We start from the raw sequence: 17,274 nt of genomic DNA, 5'->3' as shown, positions 1-17,274 counted from the left end.
CCTCTCTGGACCCGCCTTTCCCCTGTAGAATGGCAGTAGCTGCCTCGGTCAGGCGGGCAGCACCGGCGACCGGGGCTCAGTCCGCCCGCGCCCCGGGAGGCGCACGCAGTGCCAGCCGGACGTCTGAGGGCTGCGCGGGTGTCCGCTGGAGGGCGAAAGCCGCCCGGCCTGCGGAGGACGGCCGTCTCGCCTCCTCCGCGAGGAGAGCGCCCGAGATGCGCCGGGTGGGAGAGGGCGCGCGCGATGCTCTGGACGCAGGGGGAAGCGTCCTGCGCCCAGAGCATCGCGGACGCAGCGAGGAAGCAGAGGGTGACGGGGGCAGGGGAAGCCTGCGGAGCAGAGGGCGCTGGGTGCCCGGCGGGTCATCGCCTCTGCGGGAGACCCCTCCAGGATGGGGGTGGGAGGAGCGGGAGTAACCAGTTGAAAAGGAGGGAGAGGTTGGGGAGATGGATCTGAAAGACCCAGAAGCCGGTGGGGACTTTCACTTGGGACCCCGGCAGGACCCGGGAAGGCCAGGTGCGGATACCGAAGAGGGGCAGCACGTCCAAGCAGGCCGACTGAATGAATGATTGCTCCCGCCTGGCCGTCCTCGGGCGCGCTTGACTGACGAGGACGCCGCGGGAAAGGCTTGGAGAGCCAGGAGGTGCCAGGACTCAGGCTGTTCCTGGAGGGCCCGCCCGAAGCGCTGGAGTCCGCAGGCGTCATCAGCCGCCGGCTGGAGGCAGAGTTGGGGGCAGGCTTGTCCCACCGACCCCGCGGGATGGCCCCGCCCCGGGGCCGAGGGGAGGCCCCACGTGGGGGGGCGGAGTTGCTACCGCCCCCTCCGACGCCCTGGACTGCGGCCCCTTTTTAAGCCCGCGAAGCAACTGGCTGCCCCCCTCTAGCTTCTCCTGCCAGTCTCCCTCTTGCGTGATGGCCTCGGCACTGAGCTATGTCTCCAAGTTCAAGTCCTTCGTGATCTTGTTCGTCACCCCGATACTGCTGCTGCCACTCATCATCCTGATGCCCACCAAGGTCAGTTGCGTCTCTAGGCAGCCCCGTGGATTCCGGGCACCTGGTGCCCAGCTAGGGCACTGAACCTGGGAGCATTAGGTGGAGCGCACGGATTCCCTGGCGGGCATAGCTCCCCTGGGGCACGCACCCTTAGGAGCACCGGGTGCGACGGGAGGTGCCCTGCAGAAAATTCGGAGGGGCATGGACGTTGGGGTTCACAGACCCCAGGGCACAAGAATGGTTCTGGCAAGCACAGAAACCTAGAAATTAGCATAGGTCTTGGCCACACAACCCACTCATAGGCTCGGAATCTCCCCGGAGCACACAACCTGGTCCCCAGGCCCCCCAGATGCCGCCTGTAGTGACGGGGAGCCTGGGTGCTTGTCTTTCCTTTCTCTCTCCTGTCTCTTCCCTTAGGGACTGGGGACTCCCCAGCTGGGTATGTGGCTTCCGAGGTCAGTTGGGGACCTACAGGAAAAGATCACTACCTAAGTGGATCCTGAGTACTGGTTGTGCCAGACAGTGGCCCTTCTTTGAGCCTCAGTTTCCTTATCTGTGATCCACATTTCTTTCCAGCTCTGAAACTTGGGAAGCCAAGCTGAGTCAGAATCCTGCTCTCAGCTGAAAGGCAGGTCTGGTTGGCCTGCTTTTGCTCGCTGCCTGCTGTGGCTGTGGCAGGAGGCGGGACACGTTCCCAGAGCTCACGCCTTGGGTGGCACGACCCAGGGTTGCGGGGAAGCCGTGTCCCAAGCCCTGGCCTCCTCGTGCTCCTGGGAGGGAGGCAGAGAATGAATGGCCTTGGCCACGGGGTGGGGGTGGTGCCGGGAGCCCTGGCCCAGGCCCTGCTGGGCTGTGCGAGGCCTGTTTGGCAGAGGCCCGAGCCCTTTGAAGCCTTTTGTGGCTGCTGGCTGCTCCTTCCTCGTTCCCTCTCTCAGCCTTTCACTCTCAGCCCAGACAGGAAACCTCCACTCCCCCGAGCCCAGGCAGGTTTGGGAAACAGAGGAGCTCTTTAGGCGATGCTCTGAGGGCAGTCCTGGAAAAGTGGGGTTGTACCGGGATATCAGGAAGCCAATCTCCAAGAGAATGAGACTTTCACCGTTCACTCATCCGTGTGTTCTCTGGGCCTTAGCTTTCTTGTCTGTACAATGGAGCAAGGTGGTTTGGTTCTGACATTTTATGACTTTAGGTGCCAAAAGAGATTATGCTGGTTCTCAGGATGGGGGAGGGGAAGGCTGGGAGGAGCCCTTGGGTGGGCTGAGCAGACCCTGGATGGGCCAAGGAAGGCAGATCCGACTCCAGTGGCTCTTTAGTTGCCGCACCAACTGGGAGCAGCCATATTTCCTCCTTAGAAAGAGATCTGGGACTGTTACCATCTGTGGGAGACAGCAAGGCAGGAGGGCTGAGCTTTTAGTTTTGCTGGTGGGGAGCGATGTTCCCTGGACTAATTATAGTAGCTCTGCTGACCTTCCTGCTCCAGGAGAATGTGACAGAGACCCCACTACCCTCCTCCCCTCTCCTGACTCAGGTGGCCCTGAGCTGGGTCTCCCAACTTGAGGTGTGTATGCATGTCATTAACATGCCCTGGGAGTGAGGATCAGGCAAGGGGAGAGGCAACATCAGTGAAAGTTGTTCCAAAGGCTGCCTTCATGTGCCTTCTCTCCCAGTAGGGTAGGTGACTGGGAGCCTGGAACCCCGTCTTCTCGTTTTCTTCCTTTGTGCTTCTGTTTTGGTTACCACTGAAGAGTTCCCTGTCCCCACCCCCACAGCCACAAAGATGTGCAAGGAAACCTAGGGCATGGGGCAGAGCAGCGGGGAAGCCAGTGAGAACTTGGCAGCCTGGGTGGCACTGTCCAAGTAGGGTGGTGACTCCCAGGGCATGCACCCTCTGCTGGTGCCCCAGCCACATCCTGCATGCTTTCTTCTTTCATTCCTCTCCTGCTCCTTGCTTCCTCCCTGTCTTCACCTCTGCTCCACTTTTCTGCCCCTACTCTGGGTCCTTTCTTTTAAAAAAAAAAAAAGCTTTTTGATAAAATAATACATTCACTGTGTTATTTTAATTATTTTAAAAATTCTTATTTTTATAGTCTCTCAAGTATTAAGTAAAAATGAAAATACTCTCAAATCCCCTAAAGTACACAGTATGTTCTCTTAGCTACATTTTTTCATTATGCAATATGTCAGGGCCTCCCTTACTTGTTAATAATTAGATAAATCAAGAGCCATGGTTTTCTTTAGTTGTACATTTAACATATTTGAGCCCCGCTACGTGCTTGGCACTGTGCTGGGTGCTGACTTTTAAATCCCATTGTCCACTGTTAGCTCAGCTTTAAGTGCACTTCCAGCCACATTCTCAGCTACGGGGAAGGCTCTGAATGAGCCCTCGGGATGCAGGCTTCTCTCTGCAGGTAGAATCCATCTCATTCTGCATGGTTGCCACCCCCTCCTCAGACTCCTCTAAGATCACCCGTCCTATTCTGCTTGTTCCACAATGCTCTGGGAGCATTCTAGTCAAGTGGGCTGACTGGTATTATTCAGAGATGGGGCGTTTCCCGGGCCTCCAGATAGTGGCATGGAGGTGAGGGGGCAATCAACCTTGTGTCTTTTCTATTGGTTACATTTGGCACCTCCAGGAATTGTGCTGGGAAAATTGGTTACACGTGCCACCTGCTGCTTCTAAGTTTAGATAATTTAAAAATCACGTTCTGTGTGCCATACGTTAAGAATGAGTACTTTTAAATCCTCAGTTTACAGGTGAGGACATGAAAAAAGCAGGGAGAGGGGCCAGGGTTGGCCGCAGGAGGAGTATTTGATCAAAGTCATTATTGAGAATTGCTATCACGTGATGATAATGGGACTGATATTTAGACAGCATTGCTGTTTTAAATTCTCTTTAGTGCACCCTCTTATTGCCCACCCCTGGAGCAGATCATCCCTACCTCCCTCCCCCTTGATGCCAAGGCCCAGAAAAGTTGGTGACTGCTGAAGGCCAGAAAATGGCAGACAGTGGACACTGATCAGATCTGCCTGGTGTCAAAGCCTGGTCTTCTAACCACATTGCTGTCCAGCTTTGAGCCCAGTGGCTTCAACCACCATTGAGTCCCCCCTCCTTCCCAATCAAGGAACATCTGGCAAAGTTTGGAGACATTTTTTCTTGTCACAAATGGAGAAAATGCCACTGGCATCTAATGGGGTGGGGGCTAATCATCCTACAATGCACGGAAAAGGCCTCCCTTCCCCACAACAGACAACCGTCCAACCCAAAATGTCACCCGCGCGGAAGCTGAGAAACCCGGCATTAGACAGTAGGGAGGTGTCCTGGGGTGCTCATGGGCTGCCGAAGATTTATTTTTATAATCCCTGATAACACAGTCCAGACAAAGAGGCCCAGTCATTGTGCGATGTTTCGTGCATATCACACGTGTGACCTTGGGTGACGATAAACAGTGACGGTGCACAGGTACGCTCTCCCCAGCAGTGCTGTCACTGTCCTTGCCGTGCTGGTCTGTTCCTCTGATCGGCATTTGCTCACCGTCCCTGGAGTAGTGGGAGCCTGGGGTGTGAGTGGGCAAGGAGATGCGGCTGGGGGGGCCTGCAGGGCCTGCTCCATTGCAGGTCTTCCAAGACATGCTAAGGCACTTGCCTTCCTGAAGGCAAAGGAAGGCTTTTAGATAAGGGAGTGATATGATCCGCTTTGTAAAGAAAGAGGGAGCAGTAGTGTGGAGTGATGCATGTTGAAAGAGGGAATTACAAGAGAGCCGCAGTGATGCAGGCAGGAGGGGACGTGGCCTGAGCAGGGGCAGTGCCGTGGGGTGAAGGTGGGAGGGGAAGAGGCTGGGGAAGAAATGGGTAGAAGCTACAGGTTTGGTGCTGATTTAATTGGAGGGGCGGGAATGAGGGAGTGGGCAGAGTCTGGGTGGTTAATAATGATTATAGTAAAAATGCTGATAAAGGGAAAAACAGCCCAGGGAGGTGGGTATTATTATCCACATTTTAATAGGTGATGAAACTGAGGGCCAAAGGCCTATAGCGACTAAGGAGCCAGGGCTGCAAACGCTTGCACCCGAACCCAGGTTTGTCTCACTCCAAAGCCACAATCCCAGCGGCTAAGTAACTAAAGGGTGTGAACAGACAGTTCACACAGGATTAAGTACAAACAGTAATGCTTGCGAGCTCTGTAACTAGAGAGCGGCCAATAAGCACCAAGTGCCACCTTCTCAGTTGTAATAAAAACCTCTGGAAATACTCGGTGCTGGCCAGGTTCTGAATGAGCTGGTATATAACAAACATTTCTGGGAGCTAGGAAAGTTGGAGCAGTCTTTTGAGAAAGAAATTAGGAATCAGGAGTTAGAGGATGTGCCTTTCCTAAGAATTGCATTTACTTTGCAAAATGATTTTGTTTAATTCTTAGAGCAGCTCATCAAAAATAGTATTTTCTTCTTTTTTCCCTCCTCCTCCTCTTTGACCCCTTCCTCTTCCTCCTCCTTTTCCCCCCTCTTCCCTGTCCTCCTCTTCTTACCTTCCCTGTGGAGGGGTGTGGATGCAGGGCTTGGGGAGGTGAGAGACTTGCCCGGGGCCACACAGCTGGGGGCAAGGGGGAGTCTCTTGATGACGGGTCCTGTGCCCTCCTCACTGTCCTGAACCTGGAGGGCTGTGCTGATGGGGGCAGGGAGGCCGGGGCAGCAGCAGCATCATGCCGGGCCTCAGGGCTGTCTCTTCAGTTTGTCAGGTGTGCCTACATCATCATCCTCATGGCCGTTTACTGGTGCACAGAAGTCATCCCTCTGGCTGTCACCTCCCTCATGCCTGCCTTGCTTTTCCCGCTCTTCAAGATTCTGGACTCCAAGCAGGTGAGCAGACACAGGGCATCCAGGCGGCTTCCCGCATCTCTCCCAGTGGCTCATTCTCTGAGCCCCTCTCTGAGCTGCCTAGGCTCCAGGGGACCAGATAATACCACATTTGTGGGTTCTCTCTGGCATAGAGACATACCTTTGGCCCTCCATCCCCACTCCAGGCTGCCCTGAAGTCAGCATCTGGTCTGCTTGCCTGTCTCTGGGGACTTGGGTGGCCCCGAGCCAGGCAGTGTGTGTCCGGGGGCAGGCCTGACAGGGCCTCCATGCCATCCTCCAGGTGTGTGTCCAGTACATGAAGGACACCAACATGCTGTTCCTGGGCGGCCTCATCGTGGCTGTGGCCGTGGAGCACTGGAACCTGCACAAGAGGATTGCCCTGCGCACGCTCCTCTGGGTGGGGGCCAAGCCTGCACAGTAATTACTCCTTCTCTCTCTCACTGCAGGGCTCTGCAGTAGGCCACAGGGCTGGGGAGGGGGTGTGGCACAGACCAGATCACCCACAGGCAAGGGCTGGCCATGGCCTTACCTGGGCTTGGCAGCCAGGCAGACCCCTGGGTGGGGCATGTGACAATCTTAGCTGGGGAGATCAGATGCATGTGTATGCCTGGGGTGGGGGACGTGGTAAAAGCAGTGGGTAAGGGTTTTCTGAATCCAGAGGAGACTGGCCTGTGAGGGTCTCTGCATGTTCATAAGACTTCCTATGGGAGGGGCTGCAGGGTTCCACAGAGAACAAGGTGGGTGGGAGGCTGGATCAAGCCATGCCTGATACCCCTAGGGGTTTTGTGGGGAAGGCAGAAAAGAGGTGCTCAACTACCCAGCTCAGGGGGAAGCAGAAAGGTCATCCCTCCATAGCTGGCACATCTATTCCCTTTGCGAAGAAGCTGCTTACCTCACCTTCCCCAATATCACTCTGTGGTCTCAACCCTGTCCAAGATCTCCACTGCCAATCCCAGGCCCTTCCAACCAAGCCATGGAGTTGATACAAGCAGAATCACCTGGGTATACACAGCGCCTGCAGTGCCCAGGCCTGATACTAGGGGCTCATTTACCACCTCATCCGACTCTCACCACGCCTCTGAGAGTTGGGTATTCCCACCACCCATGTTCTGTTCTATACATGAGGAACTTGAGGCAGAGAGGGGCTAAATGGCTTGCTGACAATCACGTGGGGATAGGACCTGGCCTGTCTGATGAGGCCTTGCCCCCTCTAATTGGGAACTCAGGGTGCACCTTTCTTTTGAGGCAACAATTCTCCCTCAACAAGGCGTGTCCCCAGCCCAGCCCTGGAAAGGAAGGTTGGGTAGTTCACAGCAAATCCCTCCTGATGTGTCCTCCCGTCAAGGACTGTGCTGGGCCCCAAGCACACACAGACCCTGGCCCTCCCTCCAAGGCCCCTGGCTCCATAGCTCCCTTGAATGGAGGGCTGTGTGACTCTCTGACCGGTTACCCTTTGTGGCATTGAACACGCCCCCCACCGCACAGTGATTGGTTTACAGGGTCAAATCAAAAGCCAGTGCGTTTCCTAGAAACGTGAGACCTTAGGGGCCTCAGAATTCCTGTTCTTAGGATCCTCTGAGGGGCCGGCTTTCCTCCGTCAGTGGTGGGCCTCATTCTGGAGTGTGCTGGACCTTTTGCACCCAAATCCAGGACGTTCACACATGCTTGTCTGCTCCTTCCTGTCACCTGGCTCCTCCTCTGAGCCTGGCTTCCTGCTGCCCAGGGCACTGCCTGTCCTGGGGGTGCCCTGTATGTTGAGGCCCCCTTGGTGCCTCGGAGCATCACGTCGAAACCTCATTCATGCAAATTCTGACCCTCCTCCTAGCCTGGACCCCAGCCTTTGTACGTACGGGTCCGTGAGGTCTACCCGCACGGACACCAGCTAAACTCGGTGCAGGGCAGCCCCTAGACCTTCCTTCAGGCAAATCAGTGGCCCTGGGGAGGAGCCTGAACGCAGAGGGGCATTGGGACCGGGAGAGGTTGAGTTCCACTCGGCCCGCCCTCCCCGAGCTCCTTCTGCTCCTGGCCTCATGCCGGGCGTGTGGGACTGATGGAGGAGCCCCAGAGCTTTCCCGCCCAGGGTCTAAGGAGAGAGCAGACGTGGAAGCAGTTCCTCTGAATCCACCCAGCAAGGAATGTGGGAGAGAAGGTGGAGGAGGGTGCGGTCAGCCCCACCCGCGGTGCCCTGGGAGGGAGGCGGCCTGACAGGCTTTGAGGGACCGGGAGGAGTTTTCTAGGCGGGAGACACAAGTGGGACAGGGGTGGAAGGTGAGGTGTTCTAAGGGAAGGGAACGCGTTTTCTGAATACTCTTTGGTGACCTGGTCCACTGCAGAGCGGAAGGCGGCAAAGTGTGTGAATGAAGTGTCTGTGTGGGGGGTTAGCCATGAGGGAGGCCCCACTTCCCTGGGCCCCGTCTGGGCTCACCCTAGCCCTGAAGGCCGGCTCCGCGCAGCCCTTCCGAACTCCTGAGAGAAGAAGCAGGGTCAGGGTGGGTGGGAATCTTCTAGATGGAAGTGGGAAGCTGGGCCTACCTGCACTCCTAGGTCATACTAGGGCAAACTCTCCGCACTGGGTCGGCACCATTCCCTTGCTAGACGGCGAGCTCCTTAGAACCACGACTGAGAGGGAGGGAGGGAGGCACTAATGGTAACCCCCTCCTAGACTCCCCGGTCTTGAGCTGGCCTTGGCACTTGCCCTGGCCCCTGGCATCCCTGCGGGGAGACCTGGCCCCCCTTGCTCCCTAGGCGCTGGGGGCACTGGGGATAGGGGATTCTCCGGCTTCCCTCCCTGCCTCTCCTCTGCAGGCTGATGCTGGGCTTCATGGGCGTCACGGCCTTCCTCTCCATGTGGATCAGCAACACGGCCACCACGGCCATGATGGTGCCCATTGTGGAGGCCGTGCTGCGGCAGATGGAGGCCACAAGTGCAGCCACCGAAGCCAGCCTCGGGGCCCTGGAGCTGGCTGACAAGGGCAAGGCCGGTGAGCTGCCAGGTGAGCGCTCGGCCAGGGCCCTGCGGGGGTCCACCATGCCAGCCTCCCCTCTGTTGCCGAAAGCTTTGGCCACTTCCCTGCTTCCTGGAGCCCTCCTTCAAACAGGCGTATAGAGAATGCTGTTTTCCTATGTTTTAAGGATGTGATTATTGCATAAAAGTTAGATCCTTTCCCAGAGCTTATAGCAAGTTCCCACCCTCCACTTTGCCATCACAGCAATCAGTGCGCGTTGATTTGATTATTTATTTAGGGATCTTTGGGGTCTCTGCTGGATGCGCCTCACCCCTCTGCTCGCCCTCAGGGAGGCCTTCTGCGAACAGGCCAGGCCCCTGCGCACTGTGCCCGCAGGTACTGGGCTTGGTTGTGCCACTTTTGCTTCCCCACTGGTCACCAAGCCCAGGGAAGACAAAGGGTGCCTGTTTCTCCCTCTGCCTTGCTCACTGCCCTATCCCCAGGACCCAGGGAGGCGGTGCTCAGGGCCTGTGCTGATGGCCTGATTGCCGGACCTTGCTAGATTGTCCTGGGGCCACAGAGATGCAGCAGACACATGTATACTGTGGACTTGTGGAGCCTGGTGGGACAGGATCAGGAGGCCCCTCAGACAGTTCCTCTGACTTGGGGGAGGCCACAGGATGCCATAAGCCAGACACCGAGGTTGCTCAGAAAAGGGAGAGGCCTTGCTAGGAGAGAACATGCGAGACGGATTTAGACACCCGCCTTCCCCCAGATGAAGGGAACAGCTTGAGTAAGAGCGAGGAGGCAGGAAAGAAAAGAGTATGTCTGAAGTTGCTGAATTTGCATGGAGCACTGCAGAGCCTGGGGGCTGCCGTGGGAAGTGACTGTGGGAGGCAGATGGGGCCAGACTACAGTTTTGGGCTGGAGTTTCGGGAACGAAAACCTGGGGAGGTTGCCAGCTGAGCTGGCTTGCCCGGATCCTCAGGACAGCAGCAGGGGCGGGGGCTGGAGCTGGGCGGGTGGTCCCCAGGACTGCTCAGCTCACAGCAGTGTGCCCATACCACAGGGAACCAGGCACATTTTGAAGGCCCTGCCATGAGGCAGGAGGGAGCCCATGACAGGAAGAACATCTGCAAGGCCATGACCCTGTGTGTGTGCTACGCGGCCAGCATTGGAGGCACTGCCACCTTGACCGGGACAGGACCCAATGTGGTGCTCCTGGGCCAGATGCAAGAGTGAGTTGCTGCCCCTTTTGGGGACAATAACAGGGGGAGGCTGGGGCTGGAGGGACCCACCACCTCTTTCTCTTCCTCAGCTGCACCCTGGAGCTGGGGCCTGGCAGGGGTGGGAGCATGGGCCCCCATCAGCCGCTGGGTCCCGGCCCCTGCACATGCTGAGAGCCCCACAGAGGGTGGGAGCTGATGCCCACAGATCCATTTGCCTTCTGTTCTGGGGCAAGTCCCAGCTTTCTTCCCTGGGCTCAGGATTCTTGCTCAGACAGAGTGTAGACTGAACTTGGAGCTAGTCACGGGAAATGACAACACAGTCCGAGAAGTGGGGGCCTTGGTTAAAACTTACAGAAAACAGATGGCCCTAAACATGCTCCTCTCAAAGCTGGGTCATGACTGGGGTTATTAATGGCGATGGTCCTATGATATCGGGAAGGGTTAGAGGGTCAGAGCCTCATCGGCTTATTCACTGCAGCCCCTCAAATTGCCCTTAAGGTGACAAGTGCCCTTGTGAGGCTCCAGGTGGACAGAGGTGGTTTGGAACTTCCCAGCCTTGGCCACAAAGGGACCCAGGCCTTGAGGACCCAGTTCTGTACCTGGTCTCGTGCCGGGTGGGGCTGTGATCACAGAAGTGAGAGAAACCTGGGTCCTGCCTGTCCTGCTCACGGGTAGCTGAGGGTAGCAGACACTTGGGAGAGATCTGGCGGGTCGTGTAGATGTGTTAATGAAGGTAAGTACAAGCTGTAGTGGGCACAGACAGAAGGCGCAGTGTGATGGTGCCTGTCCTGTGCAGACAAGCACCTGGACAGGGGTGGGGAGGGCCGCTGGAAGTGGGAACGAGGTGTCTGCCTCCTGGCCGGGTAGACACTTGAAATCCAGCAAGCAGGCTGTTTTGTTCCTGTGAGTGTTTTCTGTAATGACAGCCTTACAGTTCTCCCTGAAGTTTCTCTGGGCAAAGCAGCCCACCTGGGCTGAGTGGGGAGAGCTCTGTGGCTACTTCAACACCCTTGGGCTAAAGGGGGCAGTGCCTGGGGTGGGAGGGGAAGTGACCCTCCTCCAGCCCCCAGGAAACGTCTTCTCCTCCCACCCTGGGAAGCTTTTGAGACTGGATTTCCTAAGGGGACCCCTCCCTTGCAGAAGCCCACAGGGTGAGATTCTGAGGTATCCATGGACCCCCAGACCTGCTGGCCAAATTATGTGTGTAGAAAGGTGTATTTCTCTGGACCGAAGAGCCATGCCTTTAATGAGCTTCTCAGCAGGGTCTGAGCCCACAGGAGGGTCAGTTGGTCACTCCTAGAGCTTGTTTTGTGAGTGGCCATGTTCTGGGGCCCCTGCTTGATTGGGGTAATGCCAGGTGATGGATTGGCAGGAGGATGAACCCCCCGCCCCACTCCAGACCACCTCTCAGGGCCCGGCTGCTGCTCAGCCTCCACCCGCAGGGTCCAGCCCACCTGCCCTCCACAGCTCAGCATTTGGTAGAGATGTGGACCAACATTTCTCCTTTCAGATTGTTTCCTGACAACAAAGACGTCGTGAACTTTGCTTCTTGGTTTGGATTTGCCTTCCCTAACATGCTGATCATGCTGCTGCTCGCCTGGTTGTGGCTCCGGTTTCTTTATATGAGATTCAGGTAAGTCTGAGCTGCTTATGGAACAGTCTAACTGTGCCCCATCCCTGCAGAAAACCCCTCAGGCTCAGTGGGCGAGTTTACAGAGTTCTTCCTGTCTGGCTCTAACTATTTCTCCAGCCCCATCTCCTGCTAGTCTGCCCTCCAGTTCCCGCCACCTCTGCTGCTCACCGTGCCTTTGCACATGCTGTTCCCTCTTCCTGGAATGCCACTCCTTCTTGTCTTCCTACTTTCCAACCTCCTCAGTCCTCAAATGCTGCTCAGTTCAAATGCTGCTTCCTCGGTGACCTCTGTCCCATCTTCCACATACCCCTACTCCAATTCCAGCAGATTGCCTGCTCACTGCTCTGGGCTTCCCCAGGCACATCATGCCCGGTCCGCTGGCACCACGTTTCGGTGCTGCCCCTCCCCCCAACCTGAGCTCCTCTGTGGCCTGCCCTAAGTCCCCTTTGAGCCCGCCACCCAGGCCAGCTCCCAGCACAGGGAAAGAGAGCAGGTGTGTCACTGACGTGAATCAAAGCTCAATCTTGGAGCCAGTCAACAGTGCTGGACAGACTTCCACTTGGCTGCAAGTGTCCATCAGGCCAGGTCACAGAAGACCATCTGATAACATCCAGATCAGTCCAAACCCTGATACACCGAAGGCTTACAGAGCTCCCAGCAGCGCACAGCTTCTGCAAAGTTTACCTTCCTGTTCCCAGCACACAGGCAAGTCCACCCAGAGACAATCTTGACAGCAGCCAGACTTCGGAGAGAAACCATGATGTGCACCTGACAAATACGTCAAAAATTTCTTGTTCGTTTTTAAAGGCACACATTTATCTACGGCATGAAGGTGACCCTCCCACACTGGAAGAGGAAGTACTTATCCTGAGCCAGGTGCTCTGTGCCTTAATTCACAAGGAGCTTGAGCCCAGTGAGAAAGAGGCCCACGTGGCCAGAGACGAGATCTCAGGCTGAGAGGCAAAGGTGCCCACAGAAACCTGCGAGTTAATGGGGAAAGGGGGCATTTTGGTAAGTTTTCTTCTGAAGGAGGAACTGTTCTGAAAATGCCGCTAAAAAATCTCCAACCATCATCAAAGCGGTCACAGTGATGACGTAACAGTAGTCGTGGGCATCCGTCGCACGGCCCGCCCTGCCCGTGTCCCGGCCCCCACGTGAAAGTGAAGCTGCTCCCCTGGGCACTTTGGCTGCAAGGGTTGGTTTTGATCGTAGCTCTTGGCCCGGCTTCTCGCACCTGCCTCGGGACCAAAGTGCTGTTCACTTGCCCTCAACCATCCAGCTGGCTTTGGGAGACCCGCCTCAGACCTGCTGCAGGCTGCGGACAGGCACTGGCGTCTCCTCATGGAGCAACAGTAATAATAATGGCGAACAGTTACTGAGAACTTATCAAGTGCCAGACACGATCGTGAGCACTCTGCCTGTATTAATTAATCTCCACGTCACCTGTGAGGTGGGCGCTCTTATTAGCCCCAGTGTGCGGATCAGGCAGCCAAGGCAGGGAGAGGTTAGTTGGCGGACGCGGGACTGTACAGTGTGGAAGTCGTGAGGCTGAGGCTTGAACCCCAGCAGCCTGGCCCTTGAGCCTGTGCCTGCGACCCTGCATCCCTGTCTCAGTCAGCTCAGCTGCCATCACAGCACTGCGGGCTGGGGGCTTAAAGCACAGACGTTGATTTCTCACGGTTCTACAGGCTGGAAGTCCAAGATCAAGGTGCCGGCAGATCGGTTCCTAGTGAGCGCTCCCTTTCTGGCTTGCAGAAGGCTGCCTTCTCACTGTGTCCTCACATGGAGTGGGTGGTTGGGGCGGGGGCTCTGGTGCCTTCCTCCTCTTAGAAGGGTAGCAATCCCATCAGGGAGCCCCAGCCTCAAGACCTCATCTAAGGGTCCCATCTCAATACACATTTGGGGTTAGGGCTTCAACATATGAGTATGGGAGGAATACAGTTCAGTCTGTAACAGCCGCTTCTTGGAGAGGCTGAGTTACTGCCTTTGACTGCCTCAAGGCCTAGGTACAGCCTTGCTTGTCAGGGGCTCCACCTGCCTCAGCCTTCGGGAGAGGCATTGCCCTGAAGCCTGAGGCCTACCAAGTCCCCTGGCAGAGCAAGCAGAGGGGAGCTGGCCTGGCCCCAAGACCACAAGTTCACCACCAGCCTCCAGTGGTAGACACCAGGCTCCCGGGATCTCACAGCCAAGAACCTGAGCTGTGGTTCCCGTAGCCTGGTGCGGCCGCCATCAGCTCTTCTTAACAGGCAGGGAGCCTGGAGACTTCTGGAGTCAGCCTGTGGTTGGGCTCAGGGCTGCCGCCGTCCCACATCCCTTCCTGGCATGCCACTCTAGCTCAGGGGCTGCTGCCAACCAGAAGGGGTGGGTGGGGTGGGGTGGTCCACAGGTAATCTTGTTTGGGCAGCTTTTTACACTCGGCTTGAACATCCGGAACAGCAGGGATGTCCTCAGGCCCAGACCATGTCTTGCCAAGTCCCAGGGCCTGGTGGGTGTCTGCATCCTGTGTGCCAGTGGCCCCAGGCTAGCCCCTCCCCGGGGCTGAGGTCCCCTCTATAACTCCTCCAAGAACCCCTCCTCCCTCCTGCCAGCAGTCCCTGGGGAGGTCCTGCAGGGCACCCTGGGCAGGTGTGTTAGTCAGTGGGCCCTGGTCCCTAGGGAGCCCAGGCAAGAGCAGGACCCGGGCTGGCTTCCCTCCTGTCATTGCCACACCTACTGCTAGCCCCAGAGTCTCCTGGACCCCTAATCCTATACCTCGCCTCCTTGGAATGCAAGCACCCACCCTGCCCCTGCCTGGCCCAGTCTGCTGGGACCTGTCCTTAAAACTTGTGTCCTCTTGAGCCACCTGATGACAGGGGCTGGCATCCTGGCACCATCAAAGGCATCTCCAGGCTAACGTGGGAGAAGACAGGGAGCATGTGAGGGAGCCTTGGCTCCAACTCGAGACAGTTCCAGGACTTCTCACAGCCTCTCCCAGGTGACAGGAGCATCCGGTCTCTTGGCGACTGGGCACCTGCCAGGACCCCCTTGCCGGCAGCAGCCTCAGTTCTGCTTGTTTCTGCTTCCTATGCTCTTCTCCCCTGCTCCCCATTTTGCTCAGCCTCATGGCCATCCTCTCTTTTCCTGCCTCCACTGTCCCTGAGACCTAGTCTGGACTGGCCACCCCACCTGTGCCATCTCAGGCCTCCTCTGGGGGCACTCTGCAGTCTGGGGACACTCTGCGGCATATGCTGGGCACACAAAACAGAGACTTACCCTCACTACGTCCTGTGAGGTAGGGTAGGCAAACAATAGAAATGGGGAGTGGGCAGAGACTTGCTCAAGGCCCCCGGGGTGACAGGGAGCCCTTTGTTCTGTTGCCCAGTGTTCAGGCTTCTATTCAACCAGCCCTGAGCCAACCAACATGTCCTGCTGTCCTCTTGCGTTTGCCTTTCCTAGTATTAAAGAGTCCTGGGGCTGCGGGCTGGAGAGGAAGAATGAGGAGAAGGCTGCCCACGAGGTGCTCTGGGCGGAGTACAGGAAGCTGGGGCCCCTCTCCTTTGCTGAGGTCAACGTACTGCTCTGCTTCTTCCTGCTGGTCGGCCTGTGGTTCTCCCGGGACCCCGGCTTTATGCCCGGCTGGCTGTCGATCGCCTGGGTGGAGGGCCAGACAACGTAAGTGGTCCCTCCTCCTTTTCCGCTGTCCAGCACTGTTGCTTTCTGGACTCGTTTTTGTCTCACGAATTGACACTCCCACAGATGTGTTCATGCGGCCCCTCCTCCCCAACAGGCTGGCAGGGTAGCCAGGCTGTCATAGAGGCTTGCTGGGTGGGACGGCGGCCCCCAGCACTCTGGCTTCCAAATCCCTGTTCTGCTATCTTTCCTTTCTGGTCCTTTTTCAGATCCGGGCCATTTCCTTTGAAGGCACATCCTGGGGTCCAGAAGCTTTTTCAGACAGAGATTTGGCAAAAGAGGGCAGGGATATGGAGTTTCCCTCCTAGCTAAGATGCTGTGCGGTCAGAATGGAGGCAAGGTTGAGAAACATGCATATCCCAGACAGGGCAGATGTGGACAGGGACACAGCTGCCTATTACTGTAATTATTCCGTTCTGAAGGTCTGCTGGGGGCAGCCCCAAAGTCCCTGTGGTCATCCTGGTGCAGCTAGAATCCCAGAGAATCTGGTGGAGAAGAGGTCATGAAGTTCACCCGTGAAGCAACACGGGCCCAGGGTTACCCAGAGCCGGTGGCAGAGCCAGGCCAAGAATGTGGGTGTCCTGGCTTCCAGCCAGGGTTCAGTCCACCTCCCCCTTCCCGATCTTGGCCTTTGGGGATCCAGTTTTCTTACTCAGCTGAGCCAGTTTCTTCACGTAGGAGCATTCAGACACAGAGCAGGCTTGTTGGATGACCGTCACTGCAGCCAAGCTGGGCGAATCCTCTGTGCTCTTCCCCCGCCCAGGTACACCTCCGATGCCACCGTGGCCATCTTTGTGGCCATCTTGCTATTCATTGTGCCCTCGCAGAAGCCCAAATTCAACTTCTGCAGCCAGACTGAGGAAGGTAAGGCTCCCGTCCTGGCCTCCCATTCATCAGGGTTGGGGCCCTGGGATCCTCAAGAGGTGCCCTGGGCCCCAGAGGGAGAAAATCGCACCCTCTTGAAAAAGACTAGCTGAATTACAAAGTCTGGGCACAGGGTATTTTCCAAGCCTTCCCTGGGTATTGTTTAGTGCAAAATCTCCTCTTTTGCTTTTTAAACATTTGAAATCGTTATTTATTTTACAACGGGAACAGAAAGAGGTGTCGCATTTTGGGGGTTTCTCTCTTCCTCGCAGTCTTTGTTAATATGTAAATATATCACGGCTATAATCAACACACACACACAATTTCAATCCTGTTTCTTTGCTGTTTTGTTCTTTCCATGTTTTGCTTGCTATAAATATTTCCTGCTATTGCCACAATTTTCAAATTTATTTTCTCTAATAACGGCATTATAACTGTATCAGGGGGCTGTACCCATTTCCCTGTCATGGCACATTCTGGCTGTTTTGAATTTTTCATTATTGTAAATTTTCATGTATATAGCTTTTTCTTTGAGGGTGTTTCTTCTTTAGGATAAAGTTCTAGGAATGATGGTGCCGGGGTTAAAGAATATATATACTTAAGGGCTTTTAAAATGTATCAGTAATGCTTTTCAAAAGGCTACCAGTTTATAATGCTACCAGGAGCACATGAAAGTCTGACCATATCATATCTTCACAGCAATTATTGTAAATTTTAGCTAATTAACAGATATGAGATGGTACTCACTGTCTGTGCTGGCTTTTTATTCCCCTTGATGAGATCTCTTTTGCTTTCTAAGGCTGCTCTGGGTTATGTACGTGTGTGTTTTTGTCATCTCTTCTCAGACAGGAAAACTCCATTTTATCCGCCTCCACTGCTGAATTGGAAGGTGGCCCAGGAGAAAGTACCCTGGGGCATCGTGCTGCTCCTGGGGGGCGGCTTTGCTCTGGCTAAAGGATGCGAGGTAACCCCTCCAGCTGTGGGCTGCCCAGCACCCCTCCGTTCACCAAGAGGGCAGCCGAGGAATGGCGGCACCTCTCCCTCCGGGCACCCGGGGCTGCGCCTGTGCGTTTCTGTGTCTGTCTCCTCCACGG

The 17,274-nt window shown here is 56.1% G+C and overlaps 1 protein-coding gene across 2 annotated transcripts in view; it reads left to right on the top strand.

Moving 5' to 3' along the window:
- Positions 1–652: 652 nt before the first annotated feature.
- The window catches only part of SLC13A5 (solute carrier family 13 member 5), a 26,148-nt gene continuing 9,526 nt past the window's right edge, over positions 653–17,274 (top strand). For both annotated transcript variants that reach the window (XM_015250669.3, XM_006217615.4), the window contains exons 1-9: positions 653–1,014; positions 5,712–5,840; positions 6,121–6,257; positions 8,646–8,833; positions 9,855–10,023; positions 11,525–11,647; positions 15,083–15,298; positions 16,080–16,180; positions 17,026–17,144. In XM_015250669.3, the coding sequence (XP_015106155.1) occupies positions 913–1,014; positions 5,712–5,840; positions 6,121–6,257; positions 8,646–8,833; positions 9,855–10,023; positions 11,525–11,647; positions 15,083–15,298; positions 16,080–16,180; positions 17,026–17,144 (1,284 nt within the window). In that variant the 5' untranslated portion in view covers positions 653–912. The remainder of the gene's footprint in view (positions 1,015–5,711; positions 5,841–6,120; positions 6,258–8,645; positions 8,834–9,854; positions 10,024–11,524; positions 11,648–15,082; positions 15,299–16,079; positions 16,181–17,025; positions 17,145–17,274) is intronic.

The sequence above is a fragment of the Vicugna pacos genome, chromosome 16 (genome assembly GCF_048564905.1).
Source record: "Vicugna pacos chromosome 16, VicPac4, whole genome shotgun sequence".
Taxonomy (NCBI): domain Eukaryota; kingdom Metazoa; phylum Chordata; class Mammalia; order Artiodactyla; family Camelidae; genus Vicugna; species Vicugna pacos.
This window is presented reverse-complemented; position numbering and strand designations above follow the sequence as displayed.